This window comes from Callithrix jacchus, chromosome 22, assembly GCF_049354715.1.
Source record: "Callithrix jacchus isolate 240 chromosome 22, calJac240_pri, whole genome shotgun sequence".
Taxonomy (NCBI): domain Eukaryota; kingdom Metazoa; phylum Chordata; class Mammalia; order Primates; family Cebidae; genus Callithrix; species Callithrix jacchus.
In genome coordinates, this window is record NC_133523.1 from 5,329,680 (window position 1) to 5,348,492 (window position 18,813).

Here is an 18,813-nt window from a genome sequence, read left to right on the forward strand (position 1 = left end):
GCCTGGGTTACAGAGCAAGACCCTGTGTCTAGAAAAACAAAACTTACAGAAAATGCAATGAGCGGGGCATGGTGGCACACAGCTGTAGTCCCAGTTACTAGGGACGCCAAGGTGGGAGGATTGCTTAAGCCCAAGGGGTCAGGGCTCCAGTGAGCCGTGAGTGCTTCCACACTTCAGTCTGGCACAGAGTGAGAGCGGAAGAAAGTAAACATATAGATATGTGCACACACCTGTATGCATATATTTTTTCGTTCAAAAACACCCTGATCTTGCTATACAAAATTTTCTTTTATTTTTTAATAGGTTAATAATCAGTATAAATAAATGTACTCCAACTTGGCCCATCGTTCTTTTTCTTACTAGACGTTTGGAGATTGTTTCCAATTATCACCCGTTACTTTCAGCGTCAAGTATTTGCACAAATCAGATAACTATTTGTGTGGTCAAATTTTTGGTAACTTAGTGAAAGAAGAATTTGAGAGTCAAGGATGTGGCCTTTCATTTTCACATAGCTAGTTTACAAATAGCTGTCCCAGCCAATCGTGTCTTTAATCTCGGCACTTTGGTAGGCTGAGGTGGGCGGATCAAAAGACCAGCCTGGCCAACATGGCGAAGCTCCGTCTTTACTAAAAATATAGAAATTCGCCAGGTGTGGTGGCGGGCACCTGTAATCCCAGCTACTCAGGTGGCTAAGACAAGAGGATGGCTTGAGCCTGGGAGGCTGTACTCCAGCCTGGGTGACAGAGTGAGGCTATCTCAAAAATAAAAAAATAAAAAAAAACAGCGATAACAGAAGGCTGTCCCAACACAGGTTGTGCCCTGCCAGCAGTGAGTGAGAGTGCTTATTTCACTAAACTCAGCGTCAGACTTACCTTGTTAAGTGTTGCCTCTTAAATTGAAGAAAAAGATGTCGTTGTATTTGTCTGCATTTTTCTGCAGGTGAGGTTCGTTTGCATTTCTTTTGATAATTGGATATTTGTGTTGCCTGAATGGCCTTTTTATGCCCTTTGCCAATTTCCATGCTGGGTTGTTTGTCTTATTGAGTTACAGGGACTCCTATAAAATGTTCCTATTGTTTTAATCTGTCATTTGATTGGACTTGTGGTATTTTGATCACTAGGTTTCTGGATTTTATGTTATGCTTTAAAAGTACTTCTTTGCTTTTAAATTATAAAAAATATGGTTCTTGTTACATATAGAGAGAGTCATATTTATGGTTTTATTTTTACATTTGGAGGTTTAATTCATATATAATGTATTTTGCAATTGGTGTGAGGTAGGTAGGGATCAAAATAAAACATTTAGGCTGGACACACTGCTCACACCCATAATCCCAGCACTTTGGGAGGCTGAGCGGGCGGATCACCTGAGGTTGGGAGTTCGAGACCAGCCTGGCCAGCATGGTGAAATCCCATTTCTACTAAAAATACAAAAATTAGCTGGGCGTGGTGGTATGCGCCTGTAATCCCAGCTACTCGGGAGGCTGAGGCAGGAGAATCACTTGAGCCTGGGAAGTGGAGGTTACAGTGAGCCGAGATCCTGCCAGTGTACTGCAGCCTGGAGAACAGTGTAAGACTGTCTCAAAAAACAAAAAGAAACATTTGTCATCAGAAAGGTTACTCCTGCCTGTCCCAGTGAGCCTCCCTGCCCCACCCTACTCCTGCAAAAATAAGCCGTTCTAGAACTTCATGTAAAATGGAGCCATGTGGCACTACCTGCTTTGTGTCTCATTTGTTGTTTTGCTTCTTTTGATAAGTTTTATTCCAGAACTTTATGGCACATTTTGATACCTGGTAGGGCAGATCCGTAAGTTTTCTTGAGTTATTTTCAACTACTTTGCCAGTAGGTTTTACCAAGTTTTTTTTTTTTTTGAGACGGAGTCTTGCTCCGTCGCCAGGCGCCAGGCTGGAGTGCAGTGACGCGATCTCAGCTCACTGCAACCTCCACCCCCCGGGTTCAAGCAGTTCTCCTGCCTCGGCCTCCCAAAGTGCTGGGATTAGAGGCATGAGCCACCACACCCGATCTTTACCAAGATTTTAACTGAAAAAGAGAATGACCTCTGTAATGAATGAATTCAAAATGATTTGAAATTCTAGAAAGCATGTCTCAAGTAATCTCAGTACTCCTCCACAACTAATGTGTTTAGCAGACTCTTGTGAAATAATTATCAGGGCTGCTCGAAGTGGCTCTCGTCTGTAAGCCCAGCAGTTTGGGACACCAAGGCAGAGGGATCACTTGAGCCCAGGAGTTGGAGAGAAGCCTGGGTAACATAGTGAGACCCCCATCTCCCCCCAAAAAATTAGAAAAATTTGGCGTGATGCCATGCACCTGTAGTCCCAGCTACTCAGGAGACTGAGGTGGGACGATCGCCTGAGTCTGGAATTTGAGGTTGCAGTGAGCCATGATTGGGCTGAGATTGCTCTCCAGCCTGGATGACAGGGCAAGACCTGTCTTGAAAAAATAAAATAATTACCAGGAAAGTAAATTTACTTGTAGTGACGTTATCACAAAGTACAAATTAATAGGATGTTTTATGGTGTTGGGGAATGTTTCGTAACTGGACAAGCAAACTTGGCCTGTTTGCTTGGTTAAGTATTACCCAATCTTGCCCTGCTGGCTTGTTTTGTTTTGTTTTTGTTCAGTTTGGCAATTTCAAAGAAAAGTTGCAAAAATAATGCAAGGAATTCCTGTATACCCTTTACCCCGAGCCCCTAAATGTTGGCATCTGACTACATTTGCCTTACCCTTTTCTCTCTCTCTATGTATATTTTTACTGCGCCACTTGGTAAATTGCAAGGCACATATGGCCCTTCGCCCTACATACTGCAGTAAAGCAAGGGTATTACCTAACTGTAGGTGTCCAGATCGAGAAATTGGCATTGACACAATACTGCCATCTCATCTTAGTCCTCGTTTAGATTCAGTAGTTTGTTCCAATAATGTTCTGTGTGACTCAAACAGGAAAAATGTCCAGAATCACACATTACATCAGGTTGTCATGTTTCCTTAGTTTTTTCTTTTTTCTTTTCTCTATTCTCTGAAGAGGTGGTTACTGTTCAAGTTTTTTCTTTAATCTTAAACACTTCCGCTTATTTTGTAGCTTGTTCCTCGATTTGAATTGTTTGGGGTTCCCCCCACCCCATAATAAGGATCAAGTTATATGTCTGTCAGAAATACACCATACGTGTTGTATTACTGTTTTTCGTTTTGTTTTGTTTTGAAACAGGGTCTTGCCCTGTTGCCCAGGCCATAGTACAGTTGTGCAATCACAGGTCACTGCAACCCTGAATTTCTGTGCTCAAGCAATCCTCCCACCTTGGACTCTCAAAGTTGGGGTTATAGACATGAACCACCACGGCCAGCCTATATTGTCATCAGAGTATCCGATCCAGAGGTTCATGCTGTCAGTTTCAGCCACTACTGGCCATGTGAGCTGACGTCAAATGCTATTGGCCGGGTTTCTCCATTGGAAAGTTACTATCTTCCTTTTCACAGTTATATGTGTGGGGAAGATACTTTGAGACTGTGTAAATATCCTGCTCATCCCTTGGTGGTTGCCAAACAGTGATTTTCTAATTTTGTTATTGTTTATTACTTGGTTTACTGTGATAAGGAATAGCTTGCCCTTTTCCCCCCATTTATCTGTGATGATGCACAAGAATAACTAAAATTCTAGGGGGGGAAATACAGGGATTTCTTCTAATTTCGATGATAGGGTATTGCAAACAATGTGAAGTTGGAGGGTTTGTTTATTTAATGGTGGGGGGAAGCTCGAGTGTGAAATAGAAGTTTCAGCTGGTTTAGTACTTCTTATAATACAGTATTAAGGAAGACCTGAGTGAGAATAAAACTGAGAAACGACAGAGAAATTTGGCTGCATGAAAGTTTTAAGTCTCTGCTAAAAGATATCGTAAGGTATGCCACAGTCTGAGAGAAAACAGCACAGAGTAAGGAAGAAATGAATATCCAGAAAGTATTGAATATTCTGACAAATCAGTGAGGAAAACGAGCAACACAGGCAACTAGGAGGAGAGACTAAGCAGGCAACTCGCAGATGCACAAAGAAGCGCATGTGGCACAGAGACCAAGATTCTCTTGCTGCTAATTGGAGAGAAGCAGATTTTAAAATGACATAGGATTTTTGCTTATCAAACTTTGTAAAAATACACACAGTGCCTGTTCTCCCACATTGGCAAGGGCATGGGGAAGATGTTGGTGTGGGAGATGATAATTACTGCAGCCTTTTTGAGAGGGCAGCTAAAGCAGGGAACTGCTGTAGCGTGGAGTAAAATACGAAGGTGGCTCAACGTGCAGTACAGTAAAATGTCCAGGGCCTGCGAGTAGTTTCTATAACTTGCTTTCATTACTCATCAACAATGAGATTTCATCTCCATCACAAGCTTATTTCCATATGTATCATATAATGTACATAAAGACTCAAGACAGTGTCCTGGAGTATCACCAAGCTGGAAACGTTGGTTACCTTTTAGAGGACTGGTTACCTTTTAGAGGACGGTGGGGAAAAGGGAAGGTATTATAGCTTTACACTTCCTCTGCCTAGAAGGATGAATCTTCTATTACTGCAGTAAAGTTTAATGGGTATATTTGCATAATTAGGGGAGTGTGTTTGTGTAATCAAATTAAAAAGTAATGAACCACCCACCTGCAGCCCCTGGGTACCACCCACATGCCTCGCAGCAGAAGTCTGGGGCAGCAGAGTAAGCAGTGAGATTGGACAGTGTCTGAGACGGAAGCTTAACCAAAGGGAAGAGATGGAATTCCAGGCGGGGAGCTATGAGCAGGCGACATGGTCATGCCTATAGTTGAGACCACAAACAAGGGTGAGGAGCTGAGGTAGGATTTGAGGGGCACATTGGCCTTGATACTAAAGAGAAATCAATGGCACTATAGTTTTTGCCAGAGAGTTACACTTTTCCGAATTGCATTCATTTTTGGCTTTTTTAGACATGTTGGTTTTTTTTCTTCTCTGGAGAATAGTGTCTTAGTGTTGATTAATTAACATTTCCGTCAGGGATGTGCTTCATATATTGAAGATTAGACGTTTTGAAGATTGTATGTTCTCCCGACATTTCCAGGCACTTTTGACCTTGGGGGAGTTTTCCCTTAGGAAGGATTTGACTGCGGTACACCTGTACATACTGCTTGGGAGAAAAGTGGTCATAGAAGTGGAAAACCCTGATTTCTTTTAATGAAAATCTAGTACCCCCTTGAGGAAGAGAGAAACACACTATGAAGGACAGCAGGTTTCTGATAAGTTACGTAGATCTTTCCTAGTGTCTGGAATAGAACTGGGCAGAAACCACTGTCTGTGTCATAGAATTGTAGCAGCTTTATCACATCATTCTGTGGAGATGCTGCTGTTGTCTCTTCCCTGCATGTTTACAAAGACCGCTGGCTTGAGTTCCAGTTGGTTTGCATACCTCGAGGCATGTTTTGCCAAAGAAATAATGGTGTAAAATGGGGATGGATGTCCCAGCCAGCTGACCAAAACATTATGTTTTGAATCCTACTTTAGTTTGATGGTCTCCTATCTTTGTAAATAAGGTAATTCTAAAAATATGAATGGAATTAGAATATAGAAAAATCAGATGGTATATACCTAGATGTAGTAAGGAAATTCTTATCCCTGAGAAAGATTTTTTTTAAGCCTCAATTACAATATAAATGATTAGGTTTGGAATTTTTGTCCTTTGCTTTTATTTTTTTCTCCCCCAGTATATTACACATATATCCAGTTACAAGAATAGTTTCTGGTATAAACAACTTAATGTCTTGTTCACTTTTTTTTTTCTGGGACAGGGTCTGACTCTGTCACCCAGGCTGGGGTCCAGTGGCACGATCTTGGCTCACTGCAACCTCCACCTCCTAGGTTCAAGTGATTTCAAGTGATTTTCCTGTCTGAGACTCCCGAGTAGCTGGGATTACAGGGTCTTGCCATGTTGGGCAGGCATGTCTCAAACTCCTGATCTCAAGTGGTCCGCCCACCTTGGCCTCCTAATGTGCTGGGGATTATAGAGACCTCGTTTCCTTATACTACTTGAAACAACATGTAGACTTTAAAAAAATTGATCTTCAGGCTGGGTGTGGTGACTTGTGTCTGTAATTCCAGCACTTCAAGAGGCCCAAGCAGGAGACTCCCTTGAGCCCAGGAGTTCAAGACCAGCCTGGGCAATATAGTGAGACCTCACTGCTACAAAAATACAAAAATTAGCCAAGCATGGTGGCGTGCGCCTATAGTCCCGGCTACTCAGGAGACTGAGTGGGAGGATCCCTTGATGAGAAGAAGAGACTATTCTTCACACTGGGAAAGAGGCCTGGCAGAAAGTAGTTTTCCCAAGGTCGTGTGGTTGATCATCTTTTGTCCCATGTTCTTCAAAAAGCTGAGCACCACCTTCTGTAAGGACCTCTAGGAAGCTGTGTCTGCCAGTAGCTCTAAAACACGAAACTGTGTGTGCTACATTATGCCTTGCTTTTGAGATGTGGTCTTCCATCATCTGTTTCATATATTTCATCCACGTGATTTTATTCTTCACATGGAAGACAGTCAGAGTTTAATTTGAGCACGCCTATTCTTGACACCAGAAATATCATTTTTGCCATGCCTAATGACTTCCATTTTTGCTTCAGTTCTGTTATTTCTAGTATCATTTACATTTTCTGTTCTCTACTCATTTTATCATATATATGAAAAAGCAAATGACCATATAAATACTGCTGTTTGGAGGAAGGTGCCTGCATGCCTGTCCCTATGAACTGTTGCAGTTGTTACAAATCATTGATCAATAAGGAAAATTTGGAGGTTGCACAAGGGGGGGTGGGGGAAATGACTTCCTTGTTTTTAGCGTTGTTAGCTGGCATGAGAAATATGAGCCTAAGAAGGTATGTAGCCTCTTGATGTTTTAATTACATAACTTCCTTTATTTGTTTGTTTGTTTGTTTATTTTGAGGTGGAGTTTGTCTGTTACACGCTGGAGTGCAGTGGCACAGTCTTGTCTCACTGCAACTTCTGCCTCCCAGGTTCAAACGATTGTCCTGCCTCAGCCTTCCGAGTAGCTGGTATTACAGGCACATGCCACCATGATCTTCTAATTGTTGTATTTTTTGCTAGAGACAGGGTTTCACCATGTTGGCCAGGCTGTTCTCAAACTCCTAACCTCAGGTGATCCATCTGCCTTGACCACCTCCCAAAGTGCTGGGATTACAGGCCTGAGCCACTGCACCTGGCCAGTATTTTCTATTTAGAAAAACATGGTAATGCCGCATATCTAAAACTAGAACAAGAATAACACATCAGTGGAAGAGAATGGAAACGAGCAATGCCAGACTTAAATAAAAATATAATATTGAGGAAGTCAACATTTCAAATTGGTCGGGGGCAAGTACTGTTTATCATATGCTGCTGGGAAATCCGTTTCCAAATGGGATAATTGTTGGGAAAATAGTCTCACTCAACATGAAACTGAGAGAATAAATGTTTAAAACCTCAAAGGAAGTAAATACAGGTATATATCACTTAGCCTTCAGTGTGGAGGAGGGATTCTAAGCATGAAGGTAAAAACCATTTACATTTAGAAAACAATAGCTTTGGCCACATAAAAGGGAAATGGGCCGGGCACAGTGGCTCACACCTGGTAATCACTACACTTTTGGAGGCTGAGATCGGCGGATCACCTGAGGTCAGCAGTTTGAGACCAGCCTGGCCAATATGGTAAAACACCCTTCTCTACTAAAAATACAGAAATTAAACAGGTGTGATGGTGCGCACCTGTAATCCCAGCTACTCAGGAGGCTGAGTGAGGATAATCGCTTGAACCCGGGAGACAGAGGTTGCGGTAAGTTCGTACCATTGCCCTCTAGCCTGGGCAACGGAGCGAGACTCCATCTCCCCCCCCAACCCGCCCAAAAAAGAGTGAAATGTACTCAAACCTATAAACAAAATTAAAAGACTAGTAAAAAGAACAGGGAAAATACATATTTTGTATACATAATATATACATTTCAAATGACGGGGAATGGAGCCAAAGTGTTTAACTGGGGGGGAGGGTATTGGTCAGAAATTTTTAGAGAAGTACAGGTGATAACAAAAAGCAAATGACTCAAAGCAATTTGAATAGTCAGGAGATAAATTTGTGTTAATACAAGTATACCTTTTTACCTAGAATATTGGCAAAGATAAAAATAGCAAGTTTTAACAGAGGTTCAGAAAGATTGGCACTTTTTAATTCGCTGTTCATGGAAATGTATAAGTTAAAAAAACTTCTTCTCCAGTTTTGTTTTGTTGTGTTTTGTTCGAGACCTAGTCTTGCTCTGTCACCCAGGCTGGAAAGCAGTGGTATGATTTTGGTTCAGAGCAACCTACACCTCTCAAGTTCAAGCAGTTCACTCTTTGAGTAGCTGAGATTACAGGTACCCACCGCCACGCCCAACTAATTTTTGTATTTTTAGTTGAGACCAGTTTTCACCATGTTGGCCAGGCTGGTCTCAAACTCCCGACCTCAAGTGATCCACCTGCCTTGGCCTCCCAAAGTGCTGGCATTATAGGCGTGAGCCACCGCACCCAGCTGCTCTGGAGTATCTTGACAGTATATGGGATTTTTGAATTTTGTTTTGTTTTGTTTTTAGGCATTTAAAATGTCCATACTCAGTGGGACACACTTTCTGTGGAAAAGCATGTTCCTTAACTAAAAGGCAGCACATTTGTAGCAAATGGTTTTCTTCCCTCAAACAAGGACACTTAGAATGGGAAGAAGGGCAGAGCTGAGGACAGGTCTGATCCTGTTCAACTTTACCGAGAACCTGTTTCCCACACTTCTGCTTCCACAGCTCACTGACAAGAATAGAACCTCTTCTGCTTAGGGGTGGGGCACGGCTGTCTTGTCTGGAATGGCCTGGATTAGGAAGTGCTCCGGGCATTGTTGCTTCTGTAAAGTGCATATCATTGATCTCATGCTGTAAATGCTTCTGTCTTCAGGGCGCAAACCAGAAGAAGAGGGTGTGGAAGATAACGGACTGGAGGAAAACTCCGGGGATGGACAGGTATGTGTGGCCTTGCGTGTGAGTCAGCGTGGTGGGTGGACCAGTGGCGGTCACGTGATGGTTTGGTCTGGTTGTGTCACAGGAGGATGTTGAGACCAGTTTGGAGAACTTGCAGGATATCGACATCATGGATATCAGTGTGTTGGATGAAGCAGAAATTGATAACGGAAGCGTTGCAGATTGTGTCGAAGACGACGATGCGGATAACCTCCAGGAGTCCCTGTCCGATAGTAGAGAGCTAGTTGAAGGGGAAATGAAAGAGCTTCCGGAGCAGCTTCAGGAACATGCTGTAGGTAACCGGCAATGTCTCTAGAATGTGCCCTGAATGTGTCAGTTCCATAGTTAAAATAGGTGATCTGTTTTATATTAGGAAGTAAGTTGTTCCTGTAATGCCAGTTCAGTAGAATAAGGGTCAGTTGGTTCAGCTGATTGGGAAACACCCTTTGCTTTGTTGAAAAGTGATGGGACATTCACACGTACTGGCCTTCCATTTGCAGTATGCAGCATGTGACATTCACACGTACTGGCCTTCCATTTGCAGTATGCGGCATGTGACGTTCACACATACTGGCCTTCCATTTGCAGTATGCAGCATGTGACACTCACACGTACTGGCCTTCCATTTGCAGTATGCAGCATGTGACACTCACACGTACTGGCCTTCCATTTGCAGTATGCGGCATGTGACGTTCACACGTACTGGCCTTCCATTTGCAGTATGCAGCATGTGACACTCACACGTACTGGCCTTCCATTTGCAGTATGCGGCATGTGACGTTCACACGTACTGGCCTTCCATTTGCAGTATGCAGCATGTGACATTTTCAGGACAGCCATTGAGACCCTTCCTGTTGCAGGACTTGATCTGTGCTATTATGGCCTACATGCTTTAAAACATTGAAAGGAAGACGTTAGAAGTAGTTTTCCTATTAAGAAGTAATTGTTGAGCTGAGCACCTTGATGCACTCCTGTAACCCAGTGACTCACAAAGCTGAGGCGGAGGGAGCAGCTGGAAGTTCAGGGCTGTACTGAGAGCCACAGTTATGCAATTGAACTCCAGCCTGGGTGACAGAGCCCCACAGAAAACCCTATCTCTTGTTAAGAAGAAAAAGAAGCACCAGTTGATTTCCATCTGAGAGTTAACCTCTAATACTAACCTTTATACTGCTTTTAAACCTTAGTTTTTTCCTGTTAGAAGCATCAAATGGATAGTAAGATGATAGTGGGTAGTATTTCCTGAATACCACCTGCCAGGCATTAAGCATTATGCTTTTTTTGTTTTGTTTTGTTTTGAGACCGAGTTTTGCGCTTGTTGCCCAGGCTGGAGTGCAGTGGCGCAATCTCAGCTCACTGCAACCTCCGCCTCCCAGGTTCAAATGATTCTCCTGCCTCAGCCTCCCAAATAGCTTGATTTACAGGCACCCACCACCAAGTGCGGCTAATTTTTTTGTATTTTTAGTAGAGACGGAGTTTCACCATGTTGGCCAGGCTGGTCTTGAACTCCTGACTTCAGGTGATCCTCCAGCCTCAGCCTCTCACACCTGGCCTGTGCCCTTTGATTCTTTTAATAGCAACACAAGGTGGGTGTTGTCCCCATTTTCATTTGAGGAAGTTAGGAAGGCAAGAACTAAAAAATATCTCCAGATGACACACAGCTCATAAGAACGAAGATCAGCTAATTCCAGAGGCCATATACTTAACTCATGCATGACATTGTCTTGGTGCCATTTATTTGATACTAATTTTATTTACCTGAGGACTAAACGTTTGTCAGATAGAAAAGATGATGCAAACAAGCAGCTGTGGGGTGTCTCTTTGGCGCCCTTTATGTGTTGGCCCATTTGGGGGCCCATTCTTGTCCTGGTGCTCAGGTATTCCGCAGTGAGCCCTTCTCCAGTCTTGGCGGACAGAAGCCTTGTTCTATGCCAGTCAGTCTGCTTCTCCATCTCCTCAGAACACTTTTGCATTTCCTCTTGAAACTGATTCTGAGTATCCAAAGAGGTGGCAGATTGTCGTATTTAATGGGGGATTTGAGTCTGATAAGTGCCTGAGAGTTATTCTGGTACAATTAGGGTGTGCAATTTTTGGTGAGTCCCGTTCACCAGCTTCTAAAAAGGCGTAGCGGAAACTCTTGCATAGCAGCAGGAATTACTTACCCTTCCTGAATGGCTTCATCTTCAGGTTGGTTTTTTCCTTCCTAAGTAGAAAGTGATGCATTCTGTAACAAAAGCTGGAAACATCCTAAATGTCTGGAAGCAGTATAGTTTTAAGAGACGAGGCCAGTGCAGTGGCTTGGCTGGGTACAGTGGCTCATGTCTGTAATCCCAGCACTTCGGGAGGCTGAGGCAGGTGGATCATCTGAGGTCTGGGGTTTGAGACCAGCCTGGCCAACATAGTGGAACGCCATCTCTACTCAAAATGCAAAATTACAAAATTAGCCAGGCATGGTAGGGCACACCTGTAATGTCAGCTACTTGGGAGGCTGAGGCAGGAGAATCACTTGAATCAGGGAGGTGGAGATTGCAGTGAGCCGAGATTATGCCACTGCGTGAGACTCAAAAAAAAAAAAAGAATTGAGAGCATAAATTCTGGAGTTCAGCCAATTTCTGTGTGTCCTTGGACAAACTCCTTAGTCTCTGCTCCTCAGGTGCGGAAGATTCAGTGGGTTGATTATCATACACGTAACGCAGAAGTCATTAAGTTGGCTCTCACCTGGTTTTTTGGGGGGAATTTTGTTCTGTTTTGTTTTACTTTTTTGTTTTGTTTTGTTTTATTTCAAGACAGGGTCTCATTGTGTAAATGAAGTTTTGTGAGGACACACTGCACCACACCTATTGATAATGCTGTCTGTGGCTGTTTTTGTGCTGTAGTGTCAGAGATGAAGAGTCCTGACTCATCTGTTGCACAGTTCCTGAAGAATTGACCCTGCAGCTCTAACAAAATGCATCCTGGCCTAGAGCAATGCCTAGGATAGAGTTAGTATGAAATGTACTACTACCACAAGTACAGTTCTTACTGCTGTGTAACCATCTCCAAAAGAGAAACAAAACCGGGGAGAGTTCAGAATGGCCTGCTGCCTCTCATGCAGATGTAGAAGGGGAGGTGGTCTTAGGTGCTTAAACACGGCTATAGCATATGCAACAACAGCTGCCTTGCAGAAACAAAGGAGTAGTGGAGAGTGGTTTCCAGGGAATGGCCTTTTGTACCTTTTGAGTCTTTTGATCATGTGTGTGTGTCTTTCCTAGTGAAGTAAAACTGATAAAAATACATGCTGGTTATAAAATATCTGAAAAAAATCTCCCCCTTAAAAATATTTCAAACCTCAGGGCTTTATAGCGGGTGTCCAAATTGGCTTCAGCCACAGATTATCTGAACCCCCTTTCTTTGGGGAATCCTTTGCCTTATTGGGCAGAGCCTGCTTCTTGGAATAAAAGCTATTCTTCCCCTGTAGGTGGGACATAGGATATTGCCAGTCCCAAGCTCCTCTCCCCACACTTGGATTTGGAAGTTGGTGCTAGGAGATGCTGTCCCATTGAGGGAGGCACCTACCCCAGGGACAGCAGGCCTCACGTCATCAGCATCCAGGCTGGGTGAGCAGTGGTGGCTGAAGGCTCCACCTCAGCAGAACTCTAGCCATTGCTCCTGGAAGAACAGCCCTCAAACCCTGTGCTCAGATCCATTTAGCGAGTCTATGTACTACCTCATTTTAATCTCTTTTCTATTTGATTTAGACTTTTTTCCTTCGGTTTACATATTTAAAAACCTATACAGATACCATTTTAGTAGATTTCCTAGTCTGTGCAGGAAATTGACATACAACATTTCTTTTTCTTTTCTTGAGACAGAGTTTTGCTCTTGTTACCCAGGCTGGAGTGCAATGGCACGATCTTGGCTCACCGCAACCTCTGCCTCCTGGGTTCAAGCAATTCTCCCGCCTCAGCCTCCCGAGTAGCTGGGACTACAGGCACACGCCACCATGCCCAGCTAATATTTTGTATTTTTAGTAAAGACGGGGTTTCACCATGTTAACCAGGATGGTCTCGATCTCTTGACCTTGTGATCCACCTGCCTTGGCCTCCCAAAGTGCTGGGATTACAGCCGTGAGCCACCGCGCCCAGCCCCAACATACAATATTTCTTTCAGTTTAGTTGCAGTTACACTATATTGGTGTTTCGATTTCTGCCCTTGGTTTAAATTTTGTTGTAAATTATTTTTCATGGCTGTTCACTTTTTTTTTTTTGAAACAGAGTATCACTGTGTCGCCAGGCTGGAGTGCAGTGGCATGATTTCAGCTCACCCCAGAATCTCTGCCTCCAGGGTTCGAGCGATTCTCCTGCCTCAGCCTCCCAAGTAGCTGGGTCTACAGGCACGCATCACCATGCCAGCTAATTTTTGTACTTTTTAGTAGAGATGGGGTTTCGGTTTCACCGTGTTGTGCAAGATGGTCTCAATTTCTTGACCCCGTGATCCCCCCTGGCTTGGCCTCCCAAAGTGCTGGGACTACAGGCGTGAGCCACCACACCCGGCCAACTGTTCACTTTTCATTGTGCAGGTGGACCATTATGTTACGTTATTCTTGCTTTGATGAACTGTATTTTCTCCGTTTATTTTACAGATGGAGGACAAAGAAGCTATAAACAATTTAGATACTTCATCGTCTGACTTCACTATATTACAGGTAAACTGTTGTATGTCTCAGTAATTTTAGAATGAAAGATCGGACCATAATTTCTGGAAACCATTTCAGACACCGCATGCCAGTTCCAGCTAATAATCACCACAAGGATTGTTTCCTTTCTTAAGATCCTTAGGGGTGTTTGCTTTCTGCTTTCCTCCAAATACAATGTGCACATTGCCAGGGACTTATCTCTAGGCTTCGACGACTGACCTCCAAGGCTGTGGCTTACCAGCAGTGATTAGAGACGTATTTTGTGGCATTCTTGTTAATTTCATTGCTGGGCAGGGAGGGGGGTGTTGGGGGGGATGGCAGCCTGTCTTTATTTACTCTGGGTGGCATCCCCTGCAGAAAGACGATTTGATGAGACAGCAAGGGGGCATATCTGCCTAGAAAAGATGAATAGGGTGATGGGGATGAGGGTTGACAGCCCTGCTGGGAAAGTGGGGTCTTGGGTTCTTGTCTTGTCTTTGGGAAGTTTTTTTACTGAAATTGCCCAGATTTCTTTTAATGACTGTACATCCTGCCTGTTTCATTAGCTTCTATGTAAATATTAAATTTTAGATGAGAACAGATGAGATGAGAACTTCCAGGTATGATTTTTATATTTGTGGGTCTTGAGTTTTCTTTTTTCCCCGCCAGCCTTCGTAGATATAAATTGTTAGAACATGCTTACCTAGATAGCTATCTAATTTTTAGGGGAACTTTTTGTGAAGAAATGTAGATAGAGTCAGCTCTTGCCTAGCCTTTTTGGTTTTTTCCCTCCCTCTCTCTTTTTAAATGTCATCCATGCTATTGTAATTAGATACCACCTTTTGGAGAAGAACTCCATTTACTTCCGCCAAGCAAGGGTAAGGGAGATATTGGAAGGCCAGAGCTCCAGCCTTGAGGAAGGCGCAAATCTCAAGAAAATCTGGTGAAACCCAGCTTGCCTTTAGCGCTGACGTCTCTCCACCTACGAGTTGACAGCCATTCCCGACTCAGACAGGAGGGTCCTGATCTTGTCACTTCCCCCAGGGTCTTTCTTGGTCACAGTTTCCCATGTTAAAATGGGAAGCATACAGTCTCTCCTAAACAAATAGGAATATATTTGCTTCTCTAGAGAAAGTAAGGGGAAATTATTCTGCCAAGATTGATCATTTGCTTCAGTCATGTGGTCTGAATTCCCAGCACGGGGTAGGGTACATGGCGAAAAAAACTGATTAAAACCATGAGGAAAGTGTACAGTTTTGTTTGTTTGTTTCCCCAAGACGGAGTCTCACTCTGTCACCCAGGCTGGAGTGCAGTGGCGTGATCTCAGCTCACTGCAACCTTCGCCTCTCGGGTTCAGTCAATTCTCATGCGTCAGCCTCCCGAGTAGCTGGGATTATAAGTGCCTGCCACCATACCCAGTTAATTTTTGTATTTTTAGTAGAGACAGGGTGTCACCATGTTGGCTAGGCTGGTCTTGAACTCCTGACCTCATGATCCACCTGCCTCGGCCTCCCAAAGTCCTGAGATTACAGGTGTGAGCCACCACACCCAGCCAAATGTACAGTTTCTTAGAGCATCCTGAAATGGCAGGGCAGTTCCCAAGAGAAGTTATTATTCAGTCACACCTACTTATTGGGTATATGTGAAGCCCCGTGATGTGTCAGGTGTGACATTAACTATCAGCTTTATGCAGATGAATGAGAAAGAAGGATGGTCCTGTGCTCATGGGGCCTGGCCTGACAGCTGACAGTGCAGACCCACACTTGTACGGCCTTTGCTCAGAGCCTGTCTCTGCTTCCCACCTGCTGTGTGTCCTTGCACAAGTTACTCAGTCTCTCTGATTAGAGTCTTAAAAAGAAGAGTGCTACCATTAGGACCAACCTCTTGCAACCGATGATGAGTCTCTGTGTATGTAGGCACTTACATTTGTGCCTGGAACCTAGTCAGTGCTCATCAGTGTTGGCTGGAATTCCAGAGTATACCTTGTGTGCAGAGGAAACAGGGTAGGGGGGTCACATCATGTTGGAAAAGCTCCACTGCTTAGTGGCGCACAGCTCAGCTGGAGTTGGGCTAGAGAGGGATCCCCTAGGGGAAAGCCTTCCTAAAGGGAGATGCTACTGACCTGAATGCTGAGGGATGTATATGACTTGGCTGGAACAGGGCAGGGGAGGTCTGGGCCTGTCAGGGAGGGAGGTGGCATAGGGATCCATTGGCTGAAGGCTGAAGGCCACAGAGGGACTGTGCTCACTGTGGACACAAGATGCAGAGAGATGGGATGCGGGTAATACAACCACAATAGGCAAGGAGAGTACCAGCCTGAGTGGACAGGGCTTCCTGTTAAGAGTCAGAATGACTTCTGGAGCTGGCCTGGTGCAGACATTGACTGGAAGAGGAAATAAAGGAGGAAGGGTATTCACAGAGGTATTCACACTGGTACCACCATGCAAAATAAAAGGAGTCAAACCACCCGCACCATATTCCCTCAGTCTTTTGATTATCAGAAAGTTATCTCAGCTTCATTCAATGAAAAAGTCACTGTTAACGTGCCATGCATTCCTCTAGACACTAACAATAGAAAAATAGAAACACGACTCGCTTTGGATTTGAGAGTTCAATATAGAGGAATAGGCACGCATGTGATGAGTGCTTCACCATGAAGTGAGATCAGTGCCAGGCCCCTGCAGGGGAGACTGGATAGTGGTGGGCTGCGTTGAAGTGGATGCCAGTGTTGCGGGCTCGTTCCTAAAATAAGGAGGTTTCCACCTCTGGTGTTTGTGAGTTTCCATGCTTGTATTTTTTTTGATTCCCTCTTTAGTTATTCTTGGATTTAGTTTTAATAAACTGTAGGTGTCATCCATCTAGCACAGTCTTATTTATGTTTTTTTCTTGCAGGAAATTGAAGAGCCATCCCTGGAGCCAGGTACTGTTAAATGAAAAACTCACCAGTGGGGGTTTGGAACCATTCTAGTTTTCCACCTTCTCTAATTGGAATTCTTTGATTTGAAAAAAGTTGTCTTACTATAGTATACATTGTTCTAAAGGTTTACAGTCCAAAACCTACCAGGATCATAGAGATTGGAAACCCAGCCATATCACCAGATCTGTGAAAGTGGCTCACTTGTCATTTTACAAAATGTATCAGTGAGATGAGAGCATCTCATGCCTTTTTGAATATCAACAGCGTTGAAGCATACATAGAAAGAGTTCCACATGCCTTTCTTGAGAGCTAATAACCTCTGCACCCACAAAACAGATCTTGTGATATTGGGCAGTAGCTTAATTTTGCGGTTTTTAATTGAGGCAGTTCAGGCAGTGGTAGGGAGATACATTTTAAAACAAATTTGAGACCTAACTGGATTCCAGAAGAGGAAAGAGTGTCTTCATGAGAATTCCAAACACTGTTCACTTTCTGGACTGCAAATATCTCAGCACGGACGGAAGAGATTCTGGTTTCCATGTTGGACTGTTCTGTTAAAAGAATTCAAAGAAATTTGGAAATTGAGCTGTTCAGTGAATGCTGATACATTCAGTTAAGCAACTTGGACTTTGGAAGCTAAATTTGGAAGAGTCATATCTAAACGACGACAGAATGAAGACTCTCAAGAATCAGCCAGAAGGTTTTGGGGGTTAAATCTCTGGGATGCTTTTCTCTTCCGTGTAGCGTAGAGGCTTACCTAGAGGCGGTCACAGCGCAGGTAGTGTAACCAGTGTAACTTTGTGTACCCGCGGGTTTTCCAATCTCTGTGTAGCTAGCAGTTCTCTTCATGTTAGTGTGGCAGCCGTGCCAGTTCCACATTTGTGATTGCTTTATTTCCCTGGTAATTAAACCTTGTGCCATTCTATTCCTGTTAAATCCGTAGAAAATGAGAAAATACTCGACATTTTGGGGGAAACTTGTAAATCTGAGCCAGTAAAAGAAGAAAGTTCCGAGCTGGAGCAGCCATTTGCACAGGACACAAGTAGCGTGGGGCCAGACAGAAAGCTTGCGGAGGAAGAGGACCTATTTGACAGCGCCCATCCGGAAGAGGGTGATTTAGATTTGGCCAGCGAGTCAACAGCACACGCTCAGTCGAGCAAGGCAGACAGCCTGTTAGCGGTAGTGAAAAGGGAGCCCGTGGAGCAGCCAGGCGATGGCGAGAGGACGGACTGTGAACCCGTAGGGCTAGAGCCAGCAGTTGAGCAGAGTAGTGCGGCCTCCGAGCTCGCGGAGGCCTCTAGCGAGGAGCTCGCGGAAGCGCCCACGGAAGCCCCAAGCCCAGAAGCCAGAGATAGCAAAGAAGACGGGAGGAAGTTTGATTTTGAAGCTTGTAATGAAGTTCCTCCGGCTCCTAAAGAGTCCTCAACCAGTGAGGGCGCTGATCAGAAAATGAGGTTTGTTTTTTCTCAGTTTTAGACCAGACGCTATCTCCTTTTCATTGGTCATTTAATGACACACATAAGCTGTTTTTTCTGCAATTGGCCAGCCAGACTGACGAAATTGTAGATTTGCTTCTAAAGAATGTTTTATTTCTCTTTGTGTATTTTACACTGATTACATAATCTTTTTTCTTTTCTCAACCTATCATGGTTGTGTTCTTTAATTCCTCCTAATTACCTTTAGCCCAGCAGAATTAATTAACTCCTGTGGGTCTGAAATCTTATGGTTAGGTCAGATTTGCAATACAAGTTTGTCGGGGTTTCATTTTTTCAGAACTAAATTTCGGGTAGGTATGCAACCTCAGCACGAATTTTATGGTTTTGAGTTTGTTTCTGCCATGCTGCTTCCTTGCAGAATGACATTGTCTTTTGTCTCTAGTTCTCCGGAAGATGACTCGGATACAAAAAGGCTTTCCAAAGAGGAAAAAGGTAGGTCACCCTGGTGACACCAGTCCCTTGGAGCATATATGGCCTAGACAGTGGCAGGTGTTTGATTCTGGTTCATCGCACACCGCGGTCCTTACCCAAGAGACTCCTGAGACTTGTGCATCCTCCTTCTCTGCTGTTAACTCTACAGGTTCTGGGTTATAGGAGGCAAGCCAGATCCTAAGAATTAATAGGTTGATTCGTGCAGACCCTTCTTTCAGAGTGTGTTGGGAGCACATTCATCCTGTAACCTTTCATTAAAGCCA

General features: G+C 43.9%; 1 protein-coding gene across 4 annotated transcripts in view; it reads left to right on the plus strand.

The window, feature by feature from the left end:
- Positions 1-18,813, plus strand: part of SAFB (scaffold attachment factor B) — a 42,790-nt gene that overhangs the window by 6,431 nt on the left and 17,546 nt on the right. For all 4 annotated transcript variants that reach the window (XM_008987029.5, XM_002761609.7, XM_008987030.5 and 1 more), the window contains exons 3-8: positions 8,993-9,057; positions 9,140-9,346; positions 13,673-13,735; positions 16,598-16,625; positions 17,566-18,076; positions 18,501-18,550. In XM_008987029.5, the coding sequence (XP_008985277.1) occupies positions 8,993-9,057; positions 9,140-9,346; positions 13,673-13,735; positions 16,598-16,625; positions 17,566-18,076; positions 18,501-18,550 (924 nt within the window). The remainder of the gene's footprint in view (positions 1-8,992; positions 9,058-9,139; positions 9,347-13,672; positions 13,736-16,597; positions 16,626-17,565; positions 18,077-18,500; positions 18,551-18,813) is intronic.